This window comes from Nerophis ophidion, linkage group LG18 (genome assembly GCF_033978795.1).
Source record: "Nerophis ophidion isolate RoL-2023_Sa linkage group LG18, RoL_Noph_v1.0, whole genome shotgun sequence".
Lineage (NCBI taxonomy): Eukaryota > Metazoa > Chordata > Actinopteri > Syngnathiformes > Syngnathidae > Nerophis > Nerophis ophidion.
In genome coordinates this window covers 36606899-36631017 of record NC_084628.1, presented here as the reverse complement: position 1 = coordinate 36631017, position 24119 = coordinate 36606899, and the positions used below count along the sequence as shown (strand labels likewise).

The 24119-nt window shown below is 41.7% G+C and overlaps 1 protein-coding gene across 1 annotated transcript in view; it reads left to right on the top strand.

The window, feature by feature from the left end:
• Positions 1-18893, top strand: part of zbtb16b (zinc finger and BTB domain containing 16b) — a 120658-nt gene extending 101765 nt beyond the window's left edge. The window contains exons 6-7 of the mRNA XM_061878062.1: positions 468-635; positions 12637-18893. Coding sequence (XP_061734046.1) covers positions 468-635; positions 12637-12866 — 398 coding nt within the window. The 3' untranslated portion in view covers positions 12867-18893. The remainder of the gene's footprint in view (positions 1-467; positions 636-12636) is intronic.
• Positions 18894-24119: the final 5226 nt, after the last annotated feature.

The window sequence follows — 24119 nt, the reverse complement described above, 5'->3', positions numbered from 1 at the left end:
GGTGAGGACGGCGGAAAAGATCATCAGGACTCCTCTTCCTCCTATCCAGGAGATCGCAAAAAGCCGCTGCCTGACCAGGGCTCAGAAAATCTGCAAAGACTCCTCCCACGCCCACCAAGGACTGTTTTCACTGCTGGACTCTAGAAAAACGTTCCGCAGCCTCCGACGTAGAACCACGAGGTTCTGTAACAGCTTCTTCCCTCAGGCCGTAAGACTCTTGAACACATCATGATTAAATTATCCCCTCAACTCGCTGGAATAAAAAAGACAATATAACATACATCCATAAACGTGGACGCATTTAATTATACAAGCACCTTTTTGCTTTGTTTTATCCTGCACTACCATGAGCTTATGTAACGAAATGTCGTTCTTATCTGTGCTGTAAAGTTCAAATTTGAGTGACATTAAAAAGGAAGTCTGAGTCTAAAACAAACAATTGGCGTTTAACTTTGTTTTTTTTTTAGGCGATCACCCGTTCGAGTGCGAGTACTGTGGGAGCTGCTTCCGAGACGACGGCACCCTGAGGGGCCACAAACGCATCCACACGGGGGAGAAGCCTTACGAGTGCAACAGCTGCGGGAAACGCTTCAGCCTCAAACACCAGCTAGAGACGCACTACCGTGTACACACAGGTGAGCGCCGCAAAATAAGTTATTCTTATGGATGTTGTTGACCCCACACAACGAAACCATGCATCTTATTCTCTTATTCAGAACTAAACAAGATATGATTGTGTTTGTGTGTGTGTGACAAATTGCAAATACTGAATGTTTAAAGTGTGCTTGAATAGCACAGAAGTAGAACAGTGTCATCCAAAATGTTCTTCGTCAATATTCTGGTTTTGTCTGGCGTCTAATTCGATGTTTTTCAACCACATGCCGTGAGATATTGTCTGGTGTGCCATGGGAAACTATGCAGCTTAGAATAGAATAGAATTTTAGCTCGAAGACCTTTATGAATATGACAAATCGTAGACCCAGATTTCCCTCGCCCGGACGCGGGTCACTGGGGCCCGCCTCTGGAGGTGGGGCATGATGGCGAGCGCCTGGTGGCCTGGCCTGTTCCCATGGGGCTTGGCCGGGCACATCCCGAAGAGGCAACGTGGGTCACCCCTCCAATGGGCTCAACACCTATAGCAGGGGCCATAGAGGTCGGGCGCGATGTGAGCTGGGCGGAAGCCAAAGGCAGGGCACTTGGTGGTCAGATCCTCGGCTACAAAAGCTAACTCTTGGGATGTGGGACGTCACCTCACTGGGGGGAAAGGAGCCTGAGCTAGTGCGCGAAGTGGAGAAGTTACGGCTGGATATAGTCGGACTCACTTCGACACACAGCAAGGGCTCTGGAACCACTTCTCTCGAGAGGGGCTGGACTCTCTTCCGCTCTGGCGATGGGCTGGGGTTGCAATTCTTGTTGCCCCCCTGCTCAAAGCCTGCACGTTGGAGTTCAACCCAGTGGACGAGAGGGTAACCTCCCTCCGCCTTAGGGTGGGGGGACGGGTCCTGACTGTGGTTTGTGCTTACACACCAAACAGCAGTTCAGAGTACCCACCCTTTTTGGGTACACTTGAGGGAGTACTGGAAAGTGCTCCCCCAGCTGATTCCCTTGTCCTACTGGGGGACTTCAACGCTCAGGTTGGCAACGACAGTGAAACCTGGAGAGGCGTGATCGGGGAGAATTGTAGCCTCAGCAGTCCACGGCGTACAACTTCACTTAATTGGTCCCCAAAATACTTTTTTTTGCAAATCAATAACTATAATCTGCAAATAATGTGCCGTTCCTTAGTGTCTGTGTTCTGTAGAGCTCGGCAGGGTAACCACGTAATACTCCACGCCAGTAGGTGGCAGCTGGTAGTTAATTGCGTTGTAAAAGTCGGAATGTGTCGGGTGAGATGAGGACGGTTTGTCGTGAATCCGATAAAAAGGTATGTAACGCTTAAACCAAAAATGAACAAAAAGGAAAGGAAAAAGGCATTGAAGCATAGGGATGGCTTTGCAAAACGAAAGTAAAACCAAACTGGCTATAAAGTAAACAAAAACAGAATGCTGGACGACAGCAAAGACTTACTGTGGAGCAAAGACTGCGTCCAGAAAGTACATCCAAACAAGACATGACAATCATCAATGTCCCCTACAAAGAAGGATAAAAACAACTGAAATAGTCTTGATTGCTAGAACAAAGTAGAAGGATCACTCAAAAGGAAGACATGAAGCTGCTACGGGAAAATAGCAAAAAAAAGAGGAAAAGCCACCAAAATAGGAGCGCAAGACAAAAACTAAGACACTACACACAGGAAAACAGCAATAAACTCCAGATAAGTCAGGGTGTGATGTGACAGGTGGTGACAGTACACCTACTTTGAGACAAGAGCTATAGTGATGCATATTGGGTTATGCTTTAAAGTCATATCCAACAACTTTTTACTGTCAACAGAGTTTTGTTTTTCAATGATTTCTGCTGGTGGTGTGCCTCCGCATTTTTTCAATGAAAAAAAATGTGCCTTGGCTCAAAAAAGGTTGGAAAACACTGCTATAAAAAAGGTACTACTGGCCTGCAAATGCTGCAATAAGATGGCAACTTGTCCTGGGTGTATGGCGCCTTCCACCCGATTGTAGCTGAGATGGGCACAAGCGCCCCCCGCGACCCTTTATGGCAGGGGTCGGCAACCGTCACCACTCAAAGAGCCATTTTGACCCATTTCACAAAATAAAGAAGACAATGGGAGCCGCAACCATTCTCGCGAATATCTGCTGATAACAACTATAAGGGCGTGCTATGAAGCCATTACCTTTGACACCTTCTAAAACATGTACACACAGATTGCCAGCACAGTAACATGTCGTATGTGGCTTGCGCAGATACACATACACCACTGCAAGTCATAGTTGTTCAACAGCCATACAGGTCACACTGAAGGTTGTGATATAAAGAACTTTAACACTAACTAATATGCACCACACTGTGAACCCACACCAAACAAGAATACAAACACATTTCGGGAGAACATCCTCACAGTAACACAACATAAACGCAACATAACAATTACCCATAATCCCATGTATCCATGATTCATACATGCTATATTATACACCCCGCTAGCACCAAACCCCCGTCCCCCCTCCGTGCGTCGGTTGAGGTGGGCGGGCTTGGGGGCACGGGGGTGTATAATATAGCCAGGAATAGTGAAGTGAAGTGAATTATATTTATATAGCGCTTTTCTCTAGTGACTCAAAGCGCTTTACTTAGTGAAACCCAATATCTAAGTTACATTTAAACCAGTGTGGGTGGCACTGAGAGCACGTGGGTAAATTTTCTTACCCAAGGACACAACGGCAGTGACTAAGGAGTTAAGTGAAGTGAAGTGAATTATATTTATATAGTGCTTTTCTCTAGTGACTCAAAGCGCTTTACTTAGTGAAACCCAATATTTAAGTTACATTTAAACCAGTGTGGGTGGCACTGGGAGCACGTGGGTAAAGTGTCTTACCCAAGGACACAACGGCAGTGACTAGGATGGCGGAAGCGGGAATCGAACCTACAACCCTCAAGTTGCTGGCACGGCCACTCTACCAACCGAGCTATACCGCCCCACAGTCATGGATGCAAAGGATTCTGGGTATTATCTTGTGTTTCTGTTGTGTTACTGTGAGGATGTTCTCCCAAAATGTGTTTGTCATTCTTGCTTGGTGTGGGTTCACAGTGTGGCGCATATTTGTAACAGTGTTAAAGTTGTTTATATCACAACCTTCAGTGTAACATGTATGGCTGTTGCCTAAGTATGCCTTGCAATCTCGTACGTGTGACGATAGAAGCAGCGAAATGCATGTGCACGCAGACAGCATGGTGTAAAGGCGGCTGCTATGACATGTTGTAGAGGACGTTAAAAGTAAAGCCACCACGGCACGCCCTCGATATTGTAGTCCGAGGAAAAATCTGAGAATGTTAGCCCCGGGTGATGTCCGGGAGAGGCACCAAAATCCGGAAACCCCCCCGAAACAATCGAGGTGGTCGGCGATTATGCAGCTGAGCCACATCAGAGTGGCTCCGGAGCCGCGGGTTGCCGACCCCTGCCTTATGTGAATAAGCCGTAGAAAATGGATGGATGGATGGCCTGCAAATGACCACTTGGCTGCACTTTTGACGCCCCTGTTTACGTATTTTAACGGGAGTGCAAAGTGTTACCAAATGATGAAAGAGTGCCTCCGAGCTCAGTCTTCTCAACACTCGCGCTTGTCATGACTCCTGCGAGTCAAAGGCTGGGCTGCACGCTTGCTTGTGGACTTGCTCTTGCTCTTTCACAAAAGGTGATAACGCTCACACCCTCAGGTTAGTGGAGGTAGTACCTTGCATGTCTGGATATCTACTTCAAATATTTCACCGTTAGTAACCACTTGTATTTGATTACCCAGTAAATGCATGACATAAGAAACACAAATACAAATAGACGGAGTAAATATTGAAAGGGGAAAGAAAACACATTTTTTGGGTGTAGTGGCCTGGGGGTTAGAGTGTCCGCCCTGAGATCGGTAGGTCCTGAGTTCAAATCCTGGCCGAGTCATACCAAACACTATAAAAATGGGAGCCATTACTTCCCTGCTTGGCACTCAGCATTAAGGGTTGGAATTGGGGGTTAAATCACCAAAAATGATTCCCGGGCGCGGCATCGCTGCTGCTCACTGCTCCCCTCACCTCCCAAGGGGATGATCAAGGGTGATGGGTCAAATGCAGAGAATAATTTCGCCACATCTAGTATGTGTGTGACAGTCATTGGTACTTTAACTTTTACTTTACTTTAATAATAGATGATAAAATGAATTGGGAATCCAGCCATCCATCTATTTTCTACCACTTATTCCCTTTTGGGGACCGCTTATTCCCTTTTGGGGTCGCTGGCGCCTATCTCAGCTACAATCGGGCGGACGGCGGGGTACACCCTGGACAAGTCGCCACCTCATCGCAGGGCCAACACAGATAGACAGACAACATTCACTCTCACATTCACACACTAGGGCCAATTTGGCTTATGTAAAAAATATACAACAAAAGTTGCAACAAACATCAATTGTGTCGTTATATTTATATGGTAATTATTATTTTGTGACTCTAAATTGTTTGCTTGTTTTTTTATTGGTGCTTTTATTTGTTTCTGTATTTGATAGTTAAAATTATATGTTTTTACTTGTAATTGTTTTGAGTTTGTGGACCCCAGGAAGACTAGTGGGTTGTTGTGGCAACCAGCTAGTTAATAAAAATTTAAATCAAATAACGAATAAAGCAAAACATGTTCTCGACCTAAAATCACTCCATATTCTCTACTGCTCACAAGTGTTACACATCTGAGTTATTGTGCAGAAGTATGGGGAAAAAAATACAAATGGGCGATTCATTCATTAACGGTGTTACAATAAAATCAATTAGAATACATCATGTTGGGTATAACGAACATACAAACACTTTATTTATTAAATCACAATTATTTAAATTCAAGGATTTGGTGCATTTACAAACAGCTAAAATTATGTGCAAAGCAAACTATAATCTGCTACCCAATAATTTACAACATTTATTCTCAACAAAAGGGGGAGAAATATAAACTTAGAGGAAAATCTCATTTAAAACATCTGTACAACACTTACGACTAGAGATGTCCGATAAAATTGGGCTGCCGATATTATCGGCCGATAAATTCTTTAAAATGTAACATCGGAAATTATCGGTATCTGTTTCAAAAAGTAAAATGTATGACTTTTTAACAAACGTAGGGAGAAGTACAGAGCGCCAATAAACCTTAAAGGCGCTGCCTTTGCATGCCGGCCCAATCTCATATCATCTACGGCTTTTCACACACACAAGTGAATGCAAAGCATACTTGGTCACCAGCCATACAGGTCACACTGAGGGTGGCCGTATAAACAACTTTAAAACTGTTACTAAAAGTCGCCATACTGTGAACCCACACCAAACAAGAATGACAAACACATTTCAGGAGAACATCCGCACCGTAACAGAATATAAACACAACAGAACAAATACCCAAAACTCCTTGCATCACTAACTCTTCCGGGACGCTACAATATACACCCCCCGTTGCCCTCCCTCCACTTCCACTCCGCCCACTTCATTGTTATTTTATCATCAAATTTTTTTTGCCTGTGGAAAAAGTTAATATTGATATTTACCTCAGAAGGCTGCAAATAGAAGAGGCATTACATTTTTTATTAAAATTTTATTCAACATACCATTGATGTTTTTTCATTTGATTTGTAAAAGTTGATTTCGCACTAATAAGTGATATAACCGTTGCTTGTTCCATATTCAGTGTTAAAGCAAATCAGTGTAGCAAACTAAGCCATAATTAACATTTTATTCATGCTCTTTCTCTTGCTACTTCAAGGCTTGAATGTTTGATTCATTCATTATTGTTATTTTATTTCCAAATGTAGTATTAGCCTGTGGACAGTATTTGTTTTGATATTTGCCTCAGAAGGCTGAAAATACAAAAGAGGCATTCAATGTTTATTTTAAATTGTATTTGATATGCCATTGATATTTTTTAAATATTATTATTATTATTTGAAACTATTTTGCATGTCACTATAAAGTTATATAAGCCTTGCTTGTTCAATATTCAATGCAAAACTTGTTTGGGTCCCTATTAAAAGGTTCACTTGTTCAACCTTTGCCCGCAACTTTGTTCAGTTTTAAATTTTGGCCCACTCTGTATTTGAGTTTAAAACCCCTGTTCTAGCTTAACTTGGGGACCCTTTCCCTTACCACCATCCTTAAATGGATATTCACTACTGTGAATAAACTTGAAACTTGAACATTTTAAGAAACGCTGCAGTTGATTAAATAAACGCCCTTAAGCCACAACTTGAGGAAATATTTAATTTGATTTAATCAGGATGATGAAATTTGCTTACATCAAACAAAATAAAATATAATTAAACAAGGGCAGGGCGATATATCGATACACTCGATATATCGCTGGTTTGTCTCTGTGCGATATAGAAAATGACTACATCGTGATATTCGAGTATACATTCTCACACAGTTGCTTTTAGCTACGGGCATTACACTACAGCAGGGGTCGGGAACCTTTTTGGCTGAGAAAGCCAAGAAGCCAAATATTTTTAAATGTATTTCCCTAAGAGCCATATAAAAAAATGTTTTAACACTGAACACAACTAAACGCGTGCATTTTTAAGTAAGACCAACATTTCCAGAGTATAATAGGTCTCTTATTCTTTATAATAATATAATATATAATTGTTATTCTGAAGCTAACTGTGGAGGAGGCGTGGCCTGCGGGCCTGCAGCAAAGCAGGATGTTGCCAGGACCGGCCAGGAAATCAGCCACAGGTGTGTAGATGGCCCACCTGGGCCTTGTTATCTAATCACCTGTCGCTCTGTTATAAGCAGCAGCCAGGAGGGGAGACAGGGTTGGGGCTGGAGCCAGAGCGCGAGCGAGGACGAAAGACAAAAAGACAATTGCTGGAAAGCAACTGAGAGAAAAATAAAATAAAACAATATTGTAACCCTAAAACAGGCTCTGGGTGGTCTGAAGAACCCCCAGGAGGGCAAGCCCCACACTAACCAAATTACTTCTTACCATTATTGCAACTTATTGAACATAAAAAAGCATGAGAATGTTTTATATTTTGAACGTTATTTTTAACACTGTGATTACAAGTGGAATTATTCATTTTTTATCGTGTTAAGCAATGTCAGCTCAGATTTATCCGAGAGCCAGATGCATTCATCCAAAGAGCCACATCTGGCTCTAGAGCCATAGGTTCCCTACCCCTACACTACAGGCTCTAATCACTCTATTGTCTCTCCTCACAGACACATAAAACAAGCGCACCTTCTTACATACGTCACATGTGTATACGCCCTCGCGGAGCAGAGACGTAGCGGCATGGGTAACGTTAGCTGTGGTGCGAGTAGTACAAGAGAAAGAAGGTTCGAATCTGGTACCAAATGAAGGAAGAATTAATTCCCAAGAAAAACAGCAGGTGCGGTGTTTCGGCTTCAAGCGGGATTTTGTTCCAACATTTATGCGGCAAAAGCGTTGCTACAAAAAGTAGCATTACTGCTAATTTGTAGCAACATTTGAAAAGTCACCTGCTAGAAAAACGAAGAGTGCTTACTTCATTCGGTGCCACACCATCACACCATTGTGTGAAAAAAATTGTCAACAACAAAAGGAGATAATGTCCCCGGGGAACCTACCACATAGCAAAGGACATACACCGTTTGATTTCCTATTTTGCAGCTCATTTTTATTTGACAATTATTCAATTATCTTGTGTGACATCATGCACAAAAGTGCACTTTATTTGTTTTAAACTATTGTAGTGGCATTCTGTAAAAAAAAGTGCACTTTAATTTAGTGTTTTGATATGTCATCTTAGTGACATCATGCACAAAAGTGCACTTTATTTGTTTTAAACTTTAGTAGTGGCGTTCTGTACAAAAAGTGCACTTTAATTTAGTGTTGTTTTGATATGTCATCTTAGTGACATCATGCACAAAAGTGCACTCATAGCTTGTTTTAAAATGTCTCTGACAATCTTGCACTTTCTGTTTTGGAAATGACATGAATGTTTGTGCCACTGCTTGATAACTCTTTAATAAATACACTTTTGGTCAATTTACTTAGTCGTGATTTCCCTCTCTATTAATGCAGTATGAAGAAGAATGTTTTAATGTAGACACATAGAATCATCATACTGCTGTGATTATATGCATCAAGTGTTCATTCAAGGCTGAGGCAAAATATCGAGACTTAGACTTCCTTTTTATTATCATTCGAATTTGAACTTAACAGTACAGATAAGAGCAAAAGTTTGTTGCATTAGCTCTTGGTAGTGCAGGATAAAATAGCAATAAGGTGCAGATATAGATAAATACATTGCACTTTTTCATATGCATCCATGTTTATGGATGTATGTTATATTGTCTTTATATTCCAGCCAGTTAATCCATTTTTGGGGGGAATTGAGGGGATTATTATGATGCGTTCAAGAGTCTTACGGCCAGAGGGAAGAAGCTGTTACAGAGCCTGGTGGTTCTGCTTCGGAGGCTGCGGAACCTCTCTCTCTCGAGTCCAGCAGTGAAAACAGTCCTTGGTGGGGGTCGGAGGAGTCTTTGCAGATTCTCTGAGCCCTGGTCAGGCAGCGGCTTTTTGCGAGCGAAATATATATAGTTTGTTTATATAAAAAAAGGCCATATCGCCCAGTAGAGATGCGCGGTTTGAAGTCACAACCGCGAAGTCCGCGGATAAACCGCGGGCCGGGCGGGTGACATGACGAAAAAATCGATTTTAAATAGATTCAGGCGGGTGGCGGTTGAACCAATTCGGAAATATATATTGTAATAATCCCAGGAATGTAGGCTCATACAACTTTGTTTGTCTTGTCTTTATTGCACAAGATGTAATACAACCACACAACAGCTCTCATGTCTCTAACGCTTTTCCAGGAACAACTGGAACTCTCACTTCCTGTAGTCAACGTCACTTCCCTATCTCTCCCGGAAGTCCCGCCCCCCCCCCAGCCAAAGTCATTGGCTAACACCCCGTAGCCAGCCGCTACATTATACATAGTTAAATGTTATGTTGAAGAGGTTCATTTAGCCTACTGACGTGTATTTATAAATGGTTGATTTATACAGGCTAGTAAGGTAAAGTGTTGTACCTGACAATGTCCCCTATGTCCCCCCCTCCCTTGTGGAGGGGGTCCGGTCCGATGACCATGGATGAAGTACTGGCTGTCCAGAGTCGAGACCCAGGATGGACCGCTCGTCGGGACCCAGGATGGACCGCTCGCCTGTATCGGTTGAGGACATCTCTACGCGGCTGATCCGCCTCCGCTTGAGATGGTTTCCTGTGGACGGGACTCTCGCTGCTGTCTTGGATCCGCTTGAACTGAACTCTCGCGGCTGTGTTGGAGCCACTATGGATTGAACTTTCACAGTATCATGTTAGACCCACTCGACATCCATTGCTTTCGGTCCCCTAGAGGGGGGGGGGGGGGGGGTTGCCCACATCTGAGGTCCTCTCCAAGGTTTCTCATAGTCAGCATTGTCACTGGCGTCCCACTGGATGTAAATTCTCCCTGCCCACTGGGTGTGAGTTTTCCTTGCCCTTTTGTGGGTTCTTCCGAGGATGTTGTAGTCGTAATGATTTGTGCAGTCCTTTGAGACATTTGTGATTTGGGGCTATATAAATAAACATTGATTGATTGATGGTACAATCCATATAACACATCACAGACAACGTGACGCTAACATCACGTGACACCTCTGATGAAGGCTGCAGAAGCAAGGTAGCCCAAACTTGTCACGTACAACACTTTACCTTACTAGCCTGTAGAAATCAACCATTTATAAATAGTTCAATGTTGCTACCCACATACGAAAAACGAGCAGCACTCTTTGAAACACTATGTGGGCATACTTTTATTTTGAAGTGTCTCGATTGGTCTGTTGACGGATGTAAGGAAGCTACTTCCGGGTATGGCCAACGAGGTATTTGTCATTTGTTGGTATTTTACTTGGTAAAATGTTTGATCCACACGCTGTGCATGTTATTTTTACGTTTGTAACCTGCTTTATTTATTACAGTTTTCACGGTGAATTTGAAGGGAAAGTAAGCCTTCAAATAAATCAGTTCAAGAAAGCCATCGTGTCTGTGCTATTTGGAGGGAGTTACACTTTCTAACTTAACTAATGCCTTGCATCGTCTATATTAGATATATAACAACGGGCGGGTGGCGGGCGGGTGATGAAATGTCGTTTCGGGTGGATGACGACTTTACTGATGCGGTTGCGGGTGATATAATTGCCTATCCGCGCATCTCTAGTCCCTGGGGAACCTACCACATAGCGAAGGACATATACGGTTTAATTTCATATTATGCAGCTCATTTTTATTTGACACTTATTGAAATATCTTGTGTGACATCATGCACAAAAGTGCCCTTTATTTGTTTTAAACTATTGTAGTGGCGTTCTGTACAAAAAGTGCACTTTAATTTAGTGTTGTTTTGATATGTCATCTTAGTGACATCATGCACAAAAGTGCACTTTGTTTTAAACTATTGTACTGGCGTTCTGTACAAAAAGTGCACTTTAATTTAGTGTTTTGATATGTCGTCTTAGTGACATCATGCACAAAAGTGAACTCATAGCTTGTGTTAAAATGTCTCTGACAATCTTGCCTTTTCTGTTTTGGAAATGACATGAATGTTTGTGCCACTGCTTGATAACTGTTTAATAAATACACTTTTGGTCAATTGACTTCGTACGAAAGTTTAAAAGTAGCATATATTAATGCAGTATGAAGAAGAATGTTTTAATGTAGACACAGAATCATCATATTGCTGTGATTATATGCATCAAGTGTTCATTCAAGGCTAAGGCAAAATATCGAGACCTAAACTTCCTTTTTATTGTCATTCAAACTTGAACTTAACAGTACAGATAAGAGCAAAAGTTTGTTGCATTAGCTGGTTGTAGTGCAGGATAAAAGAGCAATAAGGTGCAGATATAAATAAATAGATTACCGTACAGATAAATATATTGCATCCATGTTTATGGATGTATGTTATATTGTCTTTATATTCCAGCCAGTTAATCCATTTTTGGGGGGAACTGAGAGGATTATCATGATGCGTTCAAGAGTCTTACGGCCAGAGGGAAGAAGCTGTTACAGAACCTGGTGGTTCTGCTTCAGAGGCTGTTGAACTTCTCTATAGAGTCTAGCAGTGAAAACAGTCCATGGTGGGGGTGGGAGTGAAGTGAAGTGAATTATATTTATATAGCGCTTTTCTCGAGTGACTCAAAGCGCTTTACATAGTGAAACCCAATATCGAAGTTACATTTTTTAAACCAGTGTGGGTGGCACTGGGAGCAGGTGGGTAAAGTGTCCTGCCCAAGGACACAACGGCAGTGACTAGGATGGCGGAAGCGGGAATCGAACCTGCAACCCCCAAGTTGCTGGCACGGCCGCTCTACCAACCGAGCTATGCCGCCCCATGTCTTTGCAGATTTTCTGAGCCCTGGTCAGGCAGCGGCTTTTTGCGAGCGAAATATATATCGTTTGTTCCTGCAGTCCTGGGTTCAAATCCAGGCTCGGGATCTTTCTGTGTGGAGTTTGCATGTTCTCCCCGTGAATGCGTGGGTTCCCTCCAGGTACTCCGGCTTCCTCCCACTTCCAAAGACATGCACCTGGGGAAAGGTTGATTGGCAACACTAAATTGGCCCTAGTGCGTGAATGTGAGTGTGAATGTTGTCTATCTGTGTTGGCCCTGCGATGAGGTGGCGACTTGTCCAGGGTGTAACCCGCCTTCCGCCCGATTGTAGCTGAGATAGGCCCAGCGCCCCCCGCGACCCCAAAAGGAAATAAGCGGTAGAAAATGGATGGATGGATGGATGTCGCGATATGGCCTAAAAATATTGAGATATTAAAAAAAGGCCATATCGCCCAGCTCTAAATTCAACCATCCATCCATTTTCTGCCGCTTGTCCCTTTCAAACCATGTTAATATTTAACCCGTCAGACAAAATGAAGTCCATCATTCTGGCCTCTGATTACGAGCCTTCCGCTGTATTTTTTTTTTTTTCCCCCAGGTGAGAAGCCATTCGAGTGTAAGCTGTGTCACCAACGGTCCAGAGACTACTCGGCTATGATCAAGCACCTGCGCACCCACAACGGAGCGTCTCCGTACCAGTGCACCATCTGCCAGGACTTCTGCCCGAGCCTGGCCGCCATGCAGAAGCACATGAAGGGCCACAAACCGGAGGAGGTCCCGGCCGACTGGCGGATAGAAAAGACTTATCTGTACGTCTGTTACGTCTGAGCAGGTCTTGGACCCAATGCACAGACAACAACAAGCTTACGCACATGCACGCACTCAAGGGTGAAAACCTTTGCCGAGACCCTTGCTGTGTCAATATGAAAAAATAAATAATGCAAAAGTACAAACCCCGTTTCCATATGAGTTGGGAAATTGTGTTAGATGTAAATATAAACGGAATACAATGATTTGCAAATCCTTTTCATCCCATATTCAGTTGAATGCACTACAAAGACAACATATTTAATGTTCAAACTCAAACATTATTTTTTTTTGCAAATAATAATTAACATAGAATTTCATGGCTGCAACACGTGCCAAAGTAGTTGGGAAAGGGAATGTTCACCACTGAGTTACATCACCTTTTCTTTTAACAACACTCAATAAACGTTTGGGAACTGAGGAAACTAATTGTTGAAGCTTCGAAAGTGGAATTCTTTCCCATTCTTGTTTTATGTAGAGCTTCAGTCGTTCAACAGTCCGGGGTCTCCGCTGTCGTATTTTAAGCTTCACATTTTCAATGGGAGACAGATCTGGACTGCAGGCGGGCCAGTAAATAACCCGCACTCCTTTTTTACAAAGCCACGCTGTTGTAAGACATGCTGAATATAGCTTGCCATTGTCTTGCTGAAATAAGCAGGGGCGTCCATTAAAAAGACGGCGCTTAGATGGCAGCATATGTTGTTCCAAAACCTGTATTTACCTTTCAGCATTAATGGTGCCTTTACAGATGTGTTTGATGAGCATTCCTCAACTTTATCAGTATTTATTGCCACCTTTCCCAACTTCTTTGTCACGTGTTGCTGGCATCAAATTCTAAAGTTAAAGATTATTTGCACAAAAAAAAAATGTTTATCAGTTTGAACATCAAATATGTTGTCTTTGTAGCATATTCAACTGAATATAGAATAGAATAGAACAGAAAGTACTTGGTGAAAATTCAGTACCACAGTTCGCTCACAATAGACAATAATAATAATAATTAATCCATCCATCCATCCATTTTCTACCGCTTATTCCCTTCCGCCCGATTGTAGCTGAGATAATAAATAATATATAACATATATATAATATATGAATATTATAAATACATTCTACATATATTCTACATTTAAGTGCAGTCAAGGAACATATGCATTATACAGTCTGATGGCTGTCGGTATGAAGGACCTCCTGTGTCGTTCCGTGTTGCATTTAGGGAGTCTGAGCCTTCCACTGAACGTGCTCATTCTCTCCGCAAGGTCCGAGTGTAGTGGGTGGGAGGTGTTGTCCATAATGGCTAGGAGTTTTGCAAGACTTCTCCTCTCTGACATATTGAAAATGATTTGCAAATCATTGTATTCCGTTCATATTTACATCTAACACAATTTCCCAACTCATATGGAAACGGGGTTTGTAGAAAGAGCATTCTGGGAAAGTGAAACAAATAACTTCCTTTGATCCGTGCCATTTATGATGACTATATTAGGCTTTAGAAAACCAGCCCAATATTTGCTAAAACAATAAAAATTTAAAAAATGGTTGTTACAGGCAACATGACATTTCTCAAGGGCGTTCATAGAAATTGGAAGTTATATTCCATTTCCTTATTTTGGAATTCCTCACAAAAGTAGCGACTAATTGAGAATGAAAGTGTTTGTAGTCAGGTCGATTGCTGCTTAAAAAAAAAAAGAAAATATCAGCAAGGATTGCCATATTGTGTGCTAATGTGAGTGAGCTTGGAATGTAGTAAAAAGAATGAGTCTGCGGTTCTTGGACTGTTAGAAAGTTAGCTAAAATAACTCAACTGTCATTGGGTTTGATAGTAGTGTCTGTGATGGATTTGTCGGGCTTGTTGACTGAATGGTAGGGGTGTAACGGTACACAAAAATTTCGGTTCGGTGCGTACCTCGGTTTAGAGGTCACGGTTCGGTTCATTTTCGGTACAGTAAGAAAACAACAAAATATACATTTTCTGGTTATTTATTTACCAAATTTGTAAACAATGGCTTTATCCTTTTAACATTGGGAACACTATAATAATTCTGGCCACGTTAATCCACATTAAACTGCCTCAAGTTGTTGCTTTGATTAAATAAAATGAAAAAACCTTTCTTCTACATATAAAAAGTGCAACATTAAACAGTTTCCATTGAAACTGTTTAATGTCAACTCATCCTGCTTATTTTATTACAGCATTTGGGAAGCCTGTAGTTGACTTTTATTATGTAAATGTTGTATTTTTATTGTGATAGCAGGGACCCTGCTATTCAAAACTAGGCTGCCACATTACTAATGATTAATGTAACTATAGCTGAAAAAAAGAGACAATTCATCCCTAAACACAATGGAGTTCAATGAAAAAACAGACAGACAGGGCTTTGCTGCCCCTAACACACACACACACACACACAGCAAAATGAGCTAACGTTACGCTAAAAGCTAATTAGCCCTCACCTCAAGCCTATACTGTGAGCTAGCTGAGCTGCAGTTTAAGTTTCTAGGTCAATGGGCTCATAGTGATGTTAGTAATAGTTGTGACTGGGAAGTGTTTAGTATAATTTGGGTAGAGTGCGCTGCTCCCCTGCTAGACGAATATCTCTGCTCGACGCTAAAGCATTGACTACATCGTTCTGAAGTCTGAATACGCACTGCTGATTGGCTTTGTCTGTAACCAATCAGATGGTTGTGTGGGCGGGACAATGCTTGCTGCTGAGACAGAGCCACAGAGGCAGAAAGCAGAGCAGCTTGTGAAGACTTCTGCTTCTAACCTCGTTCGGTACGAAAAGGTTCAATACAAATACGCGTACCGTTACACCCCTACTGAATGGTGATAGCGGAGTCCTCCTGATTGTGCCGTAAACGTAAAATAGCAATTCCTCGAAAGGCTTGATTGGCCGGACAATTTCTACCCTAAGTTCCCCTGACTTTGTTTTGTTTGTTTTTTCTCTTGTTTTTCCTGCTGTTTCTTGAATTTGGAGTTGTGTCCATGTGCACGTTTTTACTTGAACGGCTGCCACGTTTTTGACCTCATAAGCGTGATCTCTTTAATCGTCTCTTTTGCGGTGGGGGTGTCACTGGTTCCGAGGTAGCGGGCTTCTATTTCAGTGTGATTTTTCTTTGCTATTTATACCTTGTTTGTTACCAAATATGTGCTGATCATCGTCACCGGATAATTTTAACAAGTAGAGCGAGCTCTACCTTTGCATTACTTTCCCGTATTTTTGTCCGCAAAGTGTTAATCCGTCCGTGGTTTTTATTTCCCCGACAATTACCGTCACAATTTAAATGGTCACAGTGTAGAGAAAATAAATGTAAAAAAAAAAAGAAAAAAAAGCCTCAAGTTGGCTTTTTTGTGTTGTTTCTTTAATACTCTATAATTAGATGTCTTATAAATCAGAACATGTTTTTTTTTTTTTAAGATAAACTCGAAGATCTTTTTTTGTTTTGTTTTTTTTTTAAATAAAATGTGATAAAATAAAATTCTGACACAGAATTGTGAAGGTCGGTGTCAGTCTAGGTGTTTGTGTGTCATGTACAGGCCGTCCTGCGTTGTCGTTCCCTGTGTGAGCCTAACACAGGCCTTATAGACCTAAAACATGTTGTATTTTTGTATCACAGTAATTTGCCGTCTTGTTTACATTTGGTATGCTTTGAGAAGCGTTTACGCGTGTGCGTTTTCTACCAACCCCGTTTCCATATGAGTTGGGAAATTGTGTTAGATGTAAATATAAACGGAATACAATGATTTGCAAATCATTTTCAACCCATATTCAGTTGAATATGCTACAAAGACAACATATTTCATGTTCAAACTGATAAACATTTTTTTTTGCAAATAAATTTGATGCCAGCAACACACGACAAAGAAGTTGGGAAAGGTGGCAATAAATACTCAAAGTTGAGGAATGCTTATTTGGAACATCCCACAGGTGTGCAGGCTAATTGGGAACAGGTGGGTGTCATGATTGGGTATAAAAACAGCTTCCCAAAAAATGCTAAGTCTTTCACAAGAAAGGATGGGGCGAGGTCCACCCCTTTGTCCACAACTGCGTGAGCAAATAGTCAAACAGTTTAAGAACAACGTTTCTCAAAGTGCAATTGCAAGAAATTTAGGGATTTCAACATCTACAGTCCATGATATCATCAAAAGGTTCAGAGAATCTGGAGAAATCACTCCATGTAAGCGGCATGGCCAGAAAACCAACATTGAATGACCGTGACCTTCGATCCCTCAGACAGCACTGTATCAAAAACCGACATCAATCTCTAAAGGATATCACCACATGGGCTCAGGAACACTTCAGAAAACCACTGTCATTAAATACAGTTCATCGCTACATCTGTAAGTGCAAGTTAAAGCTCTACTATGCAAAGCGAAAGCCATTTATCAACAACATCCTAAAAATGCCGCCGGTGTCTCTGGGCCTGAGATCATCTAAGATGGACTGATGCAAAATGGAAAAGTGTTCTGTGGTCTGACGAATCCACATTTCAATTTTTTGGGGGAAATATTCGACATGGTGTCATCCGGACCAAAGGGGAAGCGAACCATCCAGATTGTTATCGACGCAAAGTTCAAAAGCCAGCATCTGTGATGGTATGGGGGTGCATTAGTGCCCAAGGCATGGGTAACTTACACATCTGTGAAGGCACCATTAATGCTGAAAGGTACATACAGATTTTGGAACAACATATGCTGCCATCCAAGCGCCGTCTTTTTGATGGACGCCCCTGCTTATTTCAGCAAGACAATGCCAAGCCACATTCAGCACGTGTTACAACAGCGTGGCTTCGTAATAAAAAAAAAAAAAAAAAAGAGTGCCGGTACTTTCCTGGCCCGCCCGCAGTCCAGACCTGTCTCCCATGGAAAATGTGTGGCGCATTATGAAGCGTAAAATACGACAGCGGAGACCCCGGACTTTTGAACGACTGAAAGCTCTACATAAAACAAGAATGGGAAATAATTTCACTTTCAAAGCTTCAATAATTAGTTTCCTCAGTTCCCAAACGTTTATTTAGTGTTGTTAAAAGAAAAGGTGATGTAACACAGTGGTGAACATGCCCTTTCCCAACTACTTTGGCACGTGTTGCAGCCATGAAATTCTAAGTTGATTATTAATTGCAATAAAAAAAAAAGGTTTATGAGTTTGAACATCAAATATGTTGTCTTTGTAGTGCATTCAACTGAATATGGGTTGAAAAGGATTTGCAAATCATTGTATTCCGTTTATATTTATATCTAACACAATTTCACAACTCATACGGAAACAGGGTTTGTACGTCTCGATTCACGTGAAGAAAAGCGACAAAAAAAACACAAAAAAAAGGCCCCTCCCTTGTGCCTCTTTTTCTAAGTAGAGCATTGACATGCTTGAGTATGTGGGTCTGTGCTGTTGGTGTTTGTTTCTTGTTCCCAAACTGAAGATGAGATCCTGTGTCGATCCAACCTTGCGACTGGAAGCGACTTGCTGTGATGCTGACGCTCTGACGCAAGTTTCGAGCAACGGCGGTGTAAAAAACAAAAAACAAAAAAAAAACTCTCATCTCGATTTCGTTCCCGTCAAGAGTGAAGTAAACTAAAATGGGTTGAAACAAGTGTATCGCGCATTTTGGCAACTTGGTGCCATGGCAACACGCATTCACTATCTATTCTACACATGAACGTGCACTATAACCACATATAGTCGGTGGACCAAAAGAAATGGAGCACTTTTGTTTGAAATGTTTTTTTTTTTGTTTTTTTTTATCTTTCTATGTTGTGATAATGCAGATGTCCTTTTATTTCATGTGTCCTAGAAGGCTGTGATTCGCATCGTTTAGATATGTCGATGTCTGTCTACCTCAGGGCCAGGTCAAAGCTCGAGCTGGTGTCCAATCAGGGTTGTTCTTCTTGCCATGTGTGCAGTAAAATCCCTCCTCATCGCAGCTTTTTAACACAGTGTGTGAAAGTGTTCTCTCGGTGTGGATTCAGGCACAACTCGTACGCGTCAGTGTTTGATGGCATGGTGAAAAAAAAAAAACAATTAAAACAATTTACTATTCTATGCACTCTTGTCTCTTCTGTTTGATCTGTGGCTATGTCAATATCCACCTGTTGTTCCATCCATCCATCCATCCATCCGTTTTCTACAGCTTGTCCCTTTTGGGCTCGCGGGGGGTGCTGGAGCCTATCTCAGCTGCACACAGGCGGAAGGCGGCGTACACCTTGGACAAGTCGCAGGGCCAACACAAATATAGTAGACAGACAACATTCACACCCAAGGGCCAATTTAACGTTGCCAATCAACCTATCCCCAGGTAAAAAGATAATAAAAAATAAAAACTACAACAGCCTAATAGCTAAAACTAGTATACATATATCTATAAAAAGGCTTTTTTTAAAAGAAGGGTTTTTAAGCCTTTTTAAATGGGTTGTACTTGTATAGTACTTGTTGTATTGTATGTACTTGTAATTGTATTTTTCAAAGGCATCCACAGTCTGTGGTGCCCTCATGTGGTCAGGGAGAGTGTTCCACAGACCGGGAGCGGCGGAGCAGAAAGCCCGGTCTCCCATAGTTCGTAGCTTTGTCCTTGGAGGTTGGCTTGTTTGTAGCGGAGGATTAGGGGGTAAGTAGTTCCTTGAGGTAGAGGAACTTATTGTCTTGTATTTAATGTACATTAGAGCTATTCGATTTTTTGTATTTAGTGTATTAGATTCTGTAACTAGTGTTTGGATCCCACTGTATGCAATATCTGAAGAGCATGGAAAACACTAGGGCCAATTTTGTCATGATACGCTACTTAGATCATGTCACATTCTGTTTTTGTTCCGTCTTTGTATCACATCCTGTTTTGTATTTGTCTTCCTTAGTTCCTGGTGGCACTTCATGTTTATTTCCGTTGCCATAGTTACGTATTAGTGTCACCTGCATCTTGTTTTTTACGCACACCTGCCTTGTGATTACGCTCCGTATTCAAGCCTGCCTTTTTCGTTACTCGCTCTCGCAGTCTAGTTTGCTGATCGATGCAACAGGTGACGTCGCTGATTCCTAATGTGGTAAAAGTATTTTTGTATTCGTTAGCTTCCACGCTATTCCTTCGTTTGTGTCCCTAGCTCACATGCTAGCGCTTTCAGTTCCTTCTAGCTCCCATGCTAGTTCTGTTGGTTTTGTCTTTAGTGCCTTGTGCAAGTATTTTTGTTCTTAGTTTGTTCTTTAGTATAAATAAAGGAAGCCGGAGTACCCAAAGGGAACCCACGCAGTCACGGGGAGAACATGCAAACTCCACAGATACAAGATTCCGAGCCCAGGATTGAACTCAGGACTACATATTGTGAGGCACATGCACTAACCCCTGGTCCAACGTGCTGCCCAATATGGAAAAACCATTGCATTTAATGGAGAGCCAAATACTACAGTCCGTGAACATTGCTCCAAAGATTGTTTTGTTGTTGAATTAAACATTGACAGGTGCAGAGGCAGAAATACATGATAGAACAAGACGTCAGCTAAAGTAGGACTTCCCTATAACAAGTATTGCGAGGCACATGTACTAAACCCTGTTCCACCGTGCTGTCCAATACGGACAACCATTGCATCTAATAGAGAGCCAAATACAAGAGTCTGTGAACATTGCTCCAAAGTCAGGATTTTTTTTTAATGTGTGTACAAAAGTAAACATTGACAGGTGCAAAGGCAGCACTATATAACCTACTCAGTGGCCTAGTGGTTATAGTGTCCGCCCTGAGATCGGTAGGTTGTGAGTTCGAATCCTGGCCGAGTCATACCAAAGACTATAAAAATGGGACCCATTACCTCCCTGCTTGGCACTCAACATTAAGTGTTGGAATTGGGGGTTAAATCACCATAAATGATTCCTGGGCGCGGCACCCCTGCTGCCCACTGCTCCCCTCACTTCCCAGGTGGTGATCAAGGGGATGGGTCAAATGCAGAGGACAAATTTCACCACACCTAGTGTGTGTGTGTGGACAATAATTGGTACTTTAACTTATATGATAGAACAAGACAGCAGCTAAAGGACTTCCCTATAACAAGTATTGTGAGGCACATGCACTAACCCCTGTTCCACTGTGCTGCCCACCTGTTATTCCAATCAAAATCAAATCCATGTCAACAATCACGTATTTGTACCGTTTATGGCAGTGTTTTTCAACCTCTGTGCCGCGGCACACTAGTGTACCGTGAGAGATTGTCCAGTTTCCATGCATACTTGCCAACCCTACCGATTTTTCCGGGAGACTCCCGAATTTCAGTGCCCCTCCCGAAAATCGCCCGGAGCAACCATTCTCCCCAATTTCTCCCGATTTCCACCCGGACAACAATATCGGGGGCCTTTACCGTCCTTTAAGACAGTGGTTCTCAAATGGGGGTACTCGTACCCCTGGGGGTACTTGAAGGTATGCCAAAGGGTACGTGAGATTTTTTTTAAATATTCTAAAAATAGCAACAATTCAAAAATCCTTTATGTATATATTTATTGAATAATACTTCAACAAAATATGAATGTAAGTTCATAAACTGTCAAAAGAAATGCAACAATGCAATATTCAGTGTTGACAGATTTTGTGGACATGTTCCATAAATATTGACGTTAAAGATTTTTTTTTTGTGAAGGAATAATTAGAATTTGGTTCATGAATCCAGATGGATCTCTATTACAATCCCCAAAGAGGGAACTTTAAGTTGATTACTTCGATGTGTACAAATCTTTATTGATAATTGAATCACTTGTTAAGTTTTCAACAAGTTTTTAGGTATTTTTATATCTTTTTTTCCCAAATAGCTCAAGAAAGACCACTACAAATGACCAATATTTTGCAATGCTATACAATTTAATAAATCAGAAACTGTCAACAGCCATACAGGTCACACTGAGGGTGGCCGTATAAACAAATATGCGCCACACTGTGAACCCACACCAAAACAAGAATGACATACACATTTCGGGAGAACATCCGCACCGTAACACAACATAAACACGACGGAACAAATACCCAGAACCCCTTGTAGCTCTAACTCTTCCGGGACGCTACAATATAAACCCACACTACCACCAAACACCCCCCTCCCCAAGTCAACCCCGCCCCCGAATCCCCCGAATTCGGAGGCCTCAAGGTGCCGTGGGAGATTATTTAATTTCACCTAATTGGGTGAAAAACATTTTTGGCATACCAGTAATTATAATCCGCAAAAAACGTGCCATTGTTGAGTGGCTGTGCTGTCTAGAGATCGGCAGAGTAGCCGTGTAGTACTCTTCCATATCAGTAGGTGGCAGCAGATTGCTTTTCAGACGTCGGGAACATGGTTTGCCATGATCACAATATGGTGAGTGCCGCTAAGAAAAGGCATTGAAGCTTCGGGATGGCTATGCAAAACGAAGCTAAAAATTAAAGGCCTACTGAAATGAGATTTTCTTATTCAAACGGGGATAGCAGGTCCATTCTATGTGTCATACTTGATCATTTCGCGATATTGCCATATTTTTGCTGAAAGGATTTAGTAGAGAACATTGACGTTAAAGTTTGCAACTTTTGGTCGCTAATAAAAAAGCCTTGCCTTTACCGGAAGTAGCAGATGATGTGCGGGTGACGTCATGGGTTGTAGGGCTCCTCACATAGTTTACAATCATAGCCAGCAGTAGCTAGACCTATTCAGACCGAGAAAGAGAAAATGACCCCATTAATTTGAGCGAGGATGAAAGATTCGTGGATGAGGAAATTTAGAGTGAAGGACTAGAAAAAAAAAAAGTGAAAAAAAAAGGCAGTTGTAGTGGGAGAGATTCAGATGTTATTAGACACATTTACTAGGATAATTCTGGAAAATCTCTTATCTGCCTATTGTGTTGCTAGTGTTTTAGTGAGATTAAATAGTACCTGAAAGTCGGAGGGGTGTGGCCACGGGTGTACTGACGCCGGAGTCTCTGAGGGAAGTCACGGCAGCTGCAGCAGGACGGAAGCTCCGCTGATGTCTCCGGTAAGAGGCGACTTATTACCACAATTTTGTCACCGAAAACTGTCGGGTGACATGTAGTCGGGATCCATGATCGCTCTGATCCATGGTAAAGCTTCATCTTCAGGAATTTTAAACAAGGAAACACCGGCTGTGTTTTTGTGGCTAAAGGCTTACTAAAAGCTTCCCACCTCCATCTTTTTACTTTGACTTCATTATTAATTGAACAAATTGCAAAAAGTTCAGCAACACAGATGTCCAGAATACTATGTAATAATGTGATTAAAGCATACTACTTATAGCTTGGATCGGGCTGGAAGAACATGTCCGCTACAACCGGTGACATCATACCACAACGTTTTCAACACGACACTTTGCGGAAAATTTGAAAATTGCAATTTAGTAAACTAAAAAGGCCGTATAGGCATGTGTTGCAATGTTAATATTTCATCATTGATATATAAACTATCAGACTGCGTGGTGGGTAGTAGTGGCTTTCAGTAGGTCTTTAACTGGCTGCAAAGTAAACAAAAACAGAATGCTGGACGACAGCAAAGACTTACAGGGTGTGGAGCAGCAGACGGCGTCGCAAAGTACATCCGTAAATGACATGGCAATCAACAACAAAATAGGAGCGCACAACTCGAACTAAAACACTACACACAGGAAAACAGCAAAAAAAAGTCCAAATAAGTCTTTTGGGGCACCTCCAATTTCCAATCTTTCAATCAATCAATCAAATCCTTTATTGTCATTGTTGTAATAACACTTAAGTCATACATGTCAACAAGATTTTTTTTTTTTTTTTTTTTTTTAAATCAAAATCTAAATATCTATTCCTAGCAATCTTTATTAGAAAGATCAAATCAAACAAACAATGTCTTCCAACAATGGAACAATCATTTTACAGATGCACATCTTTTGCACTGGATTGCTCGATTTTAATACTGTCGTTTTATCGTGTTAATGCATGTTAATGACGTTTAGTTGTATCCTGCATGTTTGACAGTGACAAGCAAATGCACTCAACGCAACGCGGAGCATTCTTGCCAGCGGCTTACGTCCCCACACAGTTCAAAGCCACTTCAAAGTCAGTAAAACGGCTAAACATGCTACGCTACGCACCCTACTGTAGGAAGATAGGCTAACCGCAAGCAAGAGCTCTTCAACGTAAACAGAGGTGGGTGGTTCGATACAAATATGGTATCAAGTCACTTAGGGCTGGGCGATAAAACAATAACAATATATATCGCGATAGACATGTGATCGATATCAATAGAAAATGAGGTCGACAGAACGTTCGATAATTTCACTGAGTTCTGTTAGG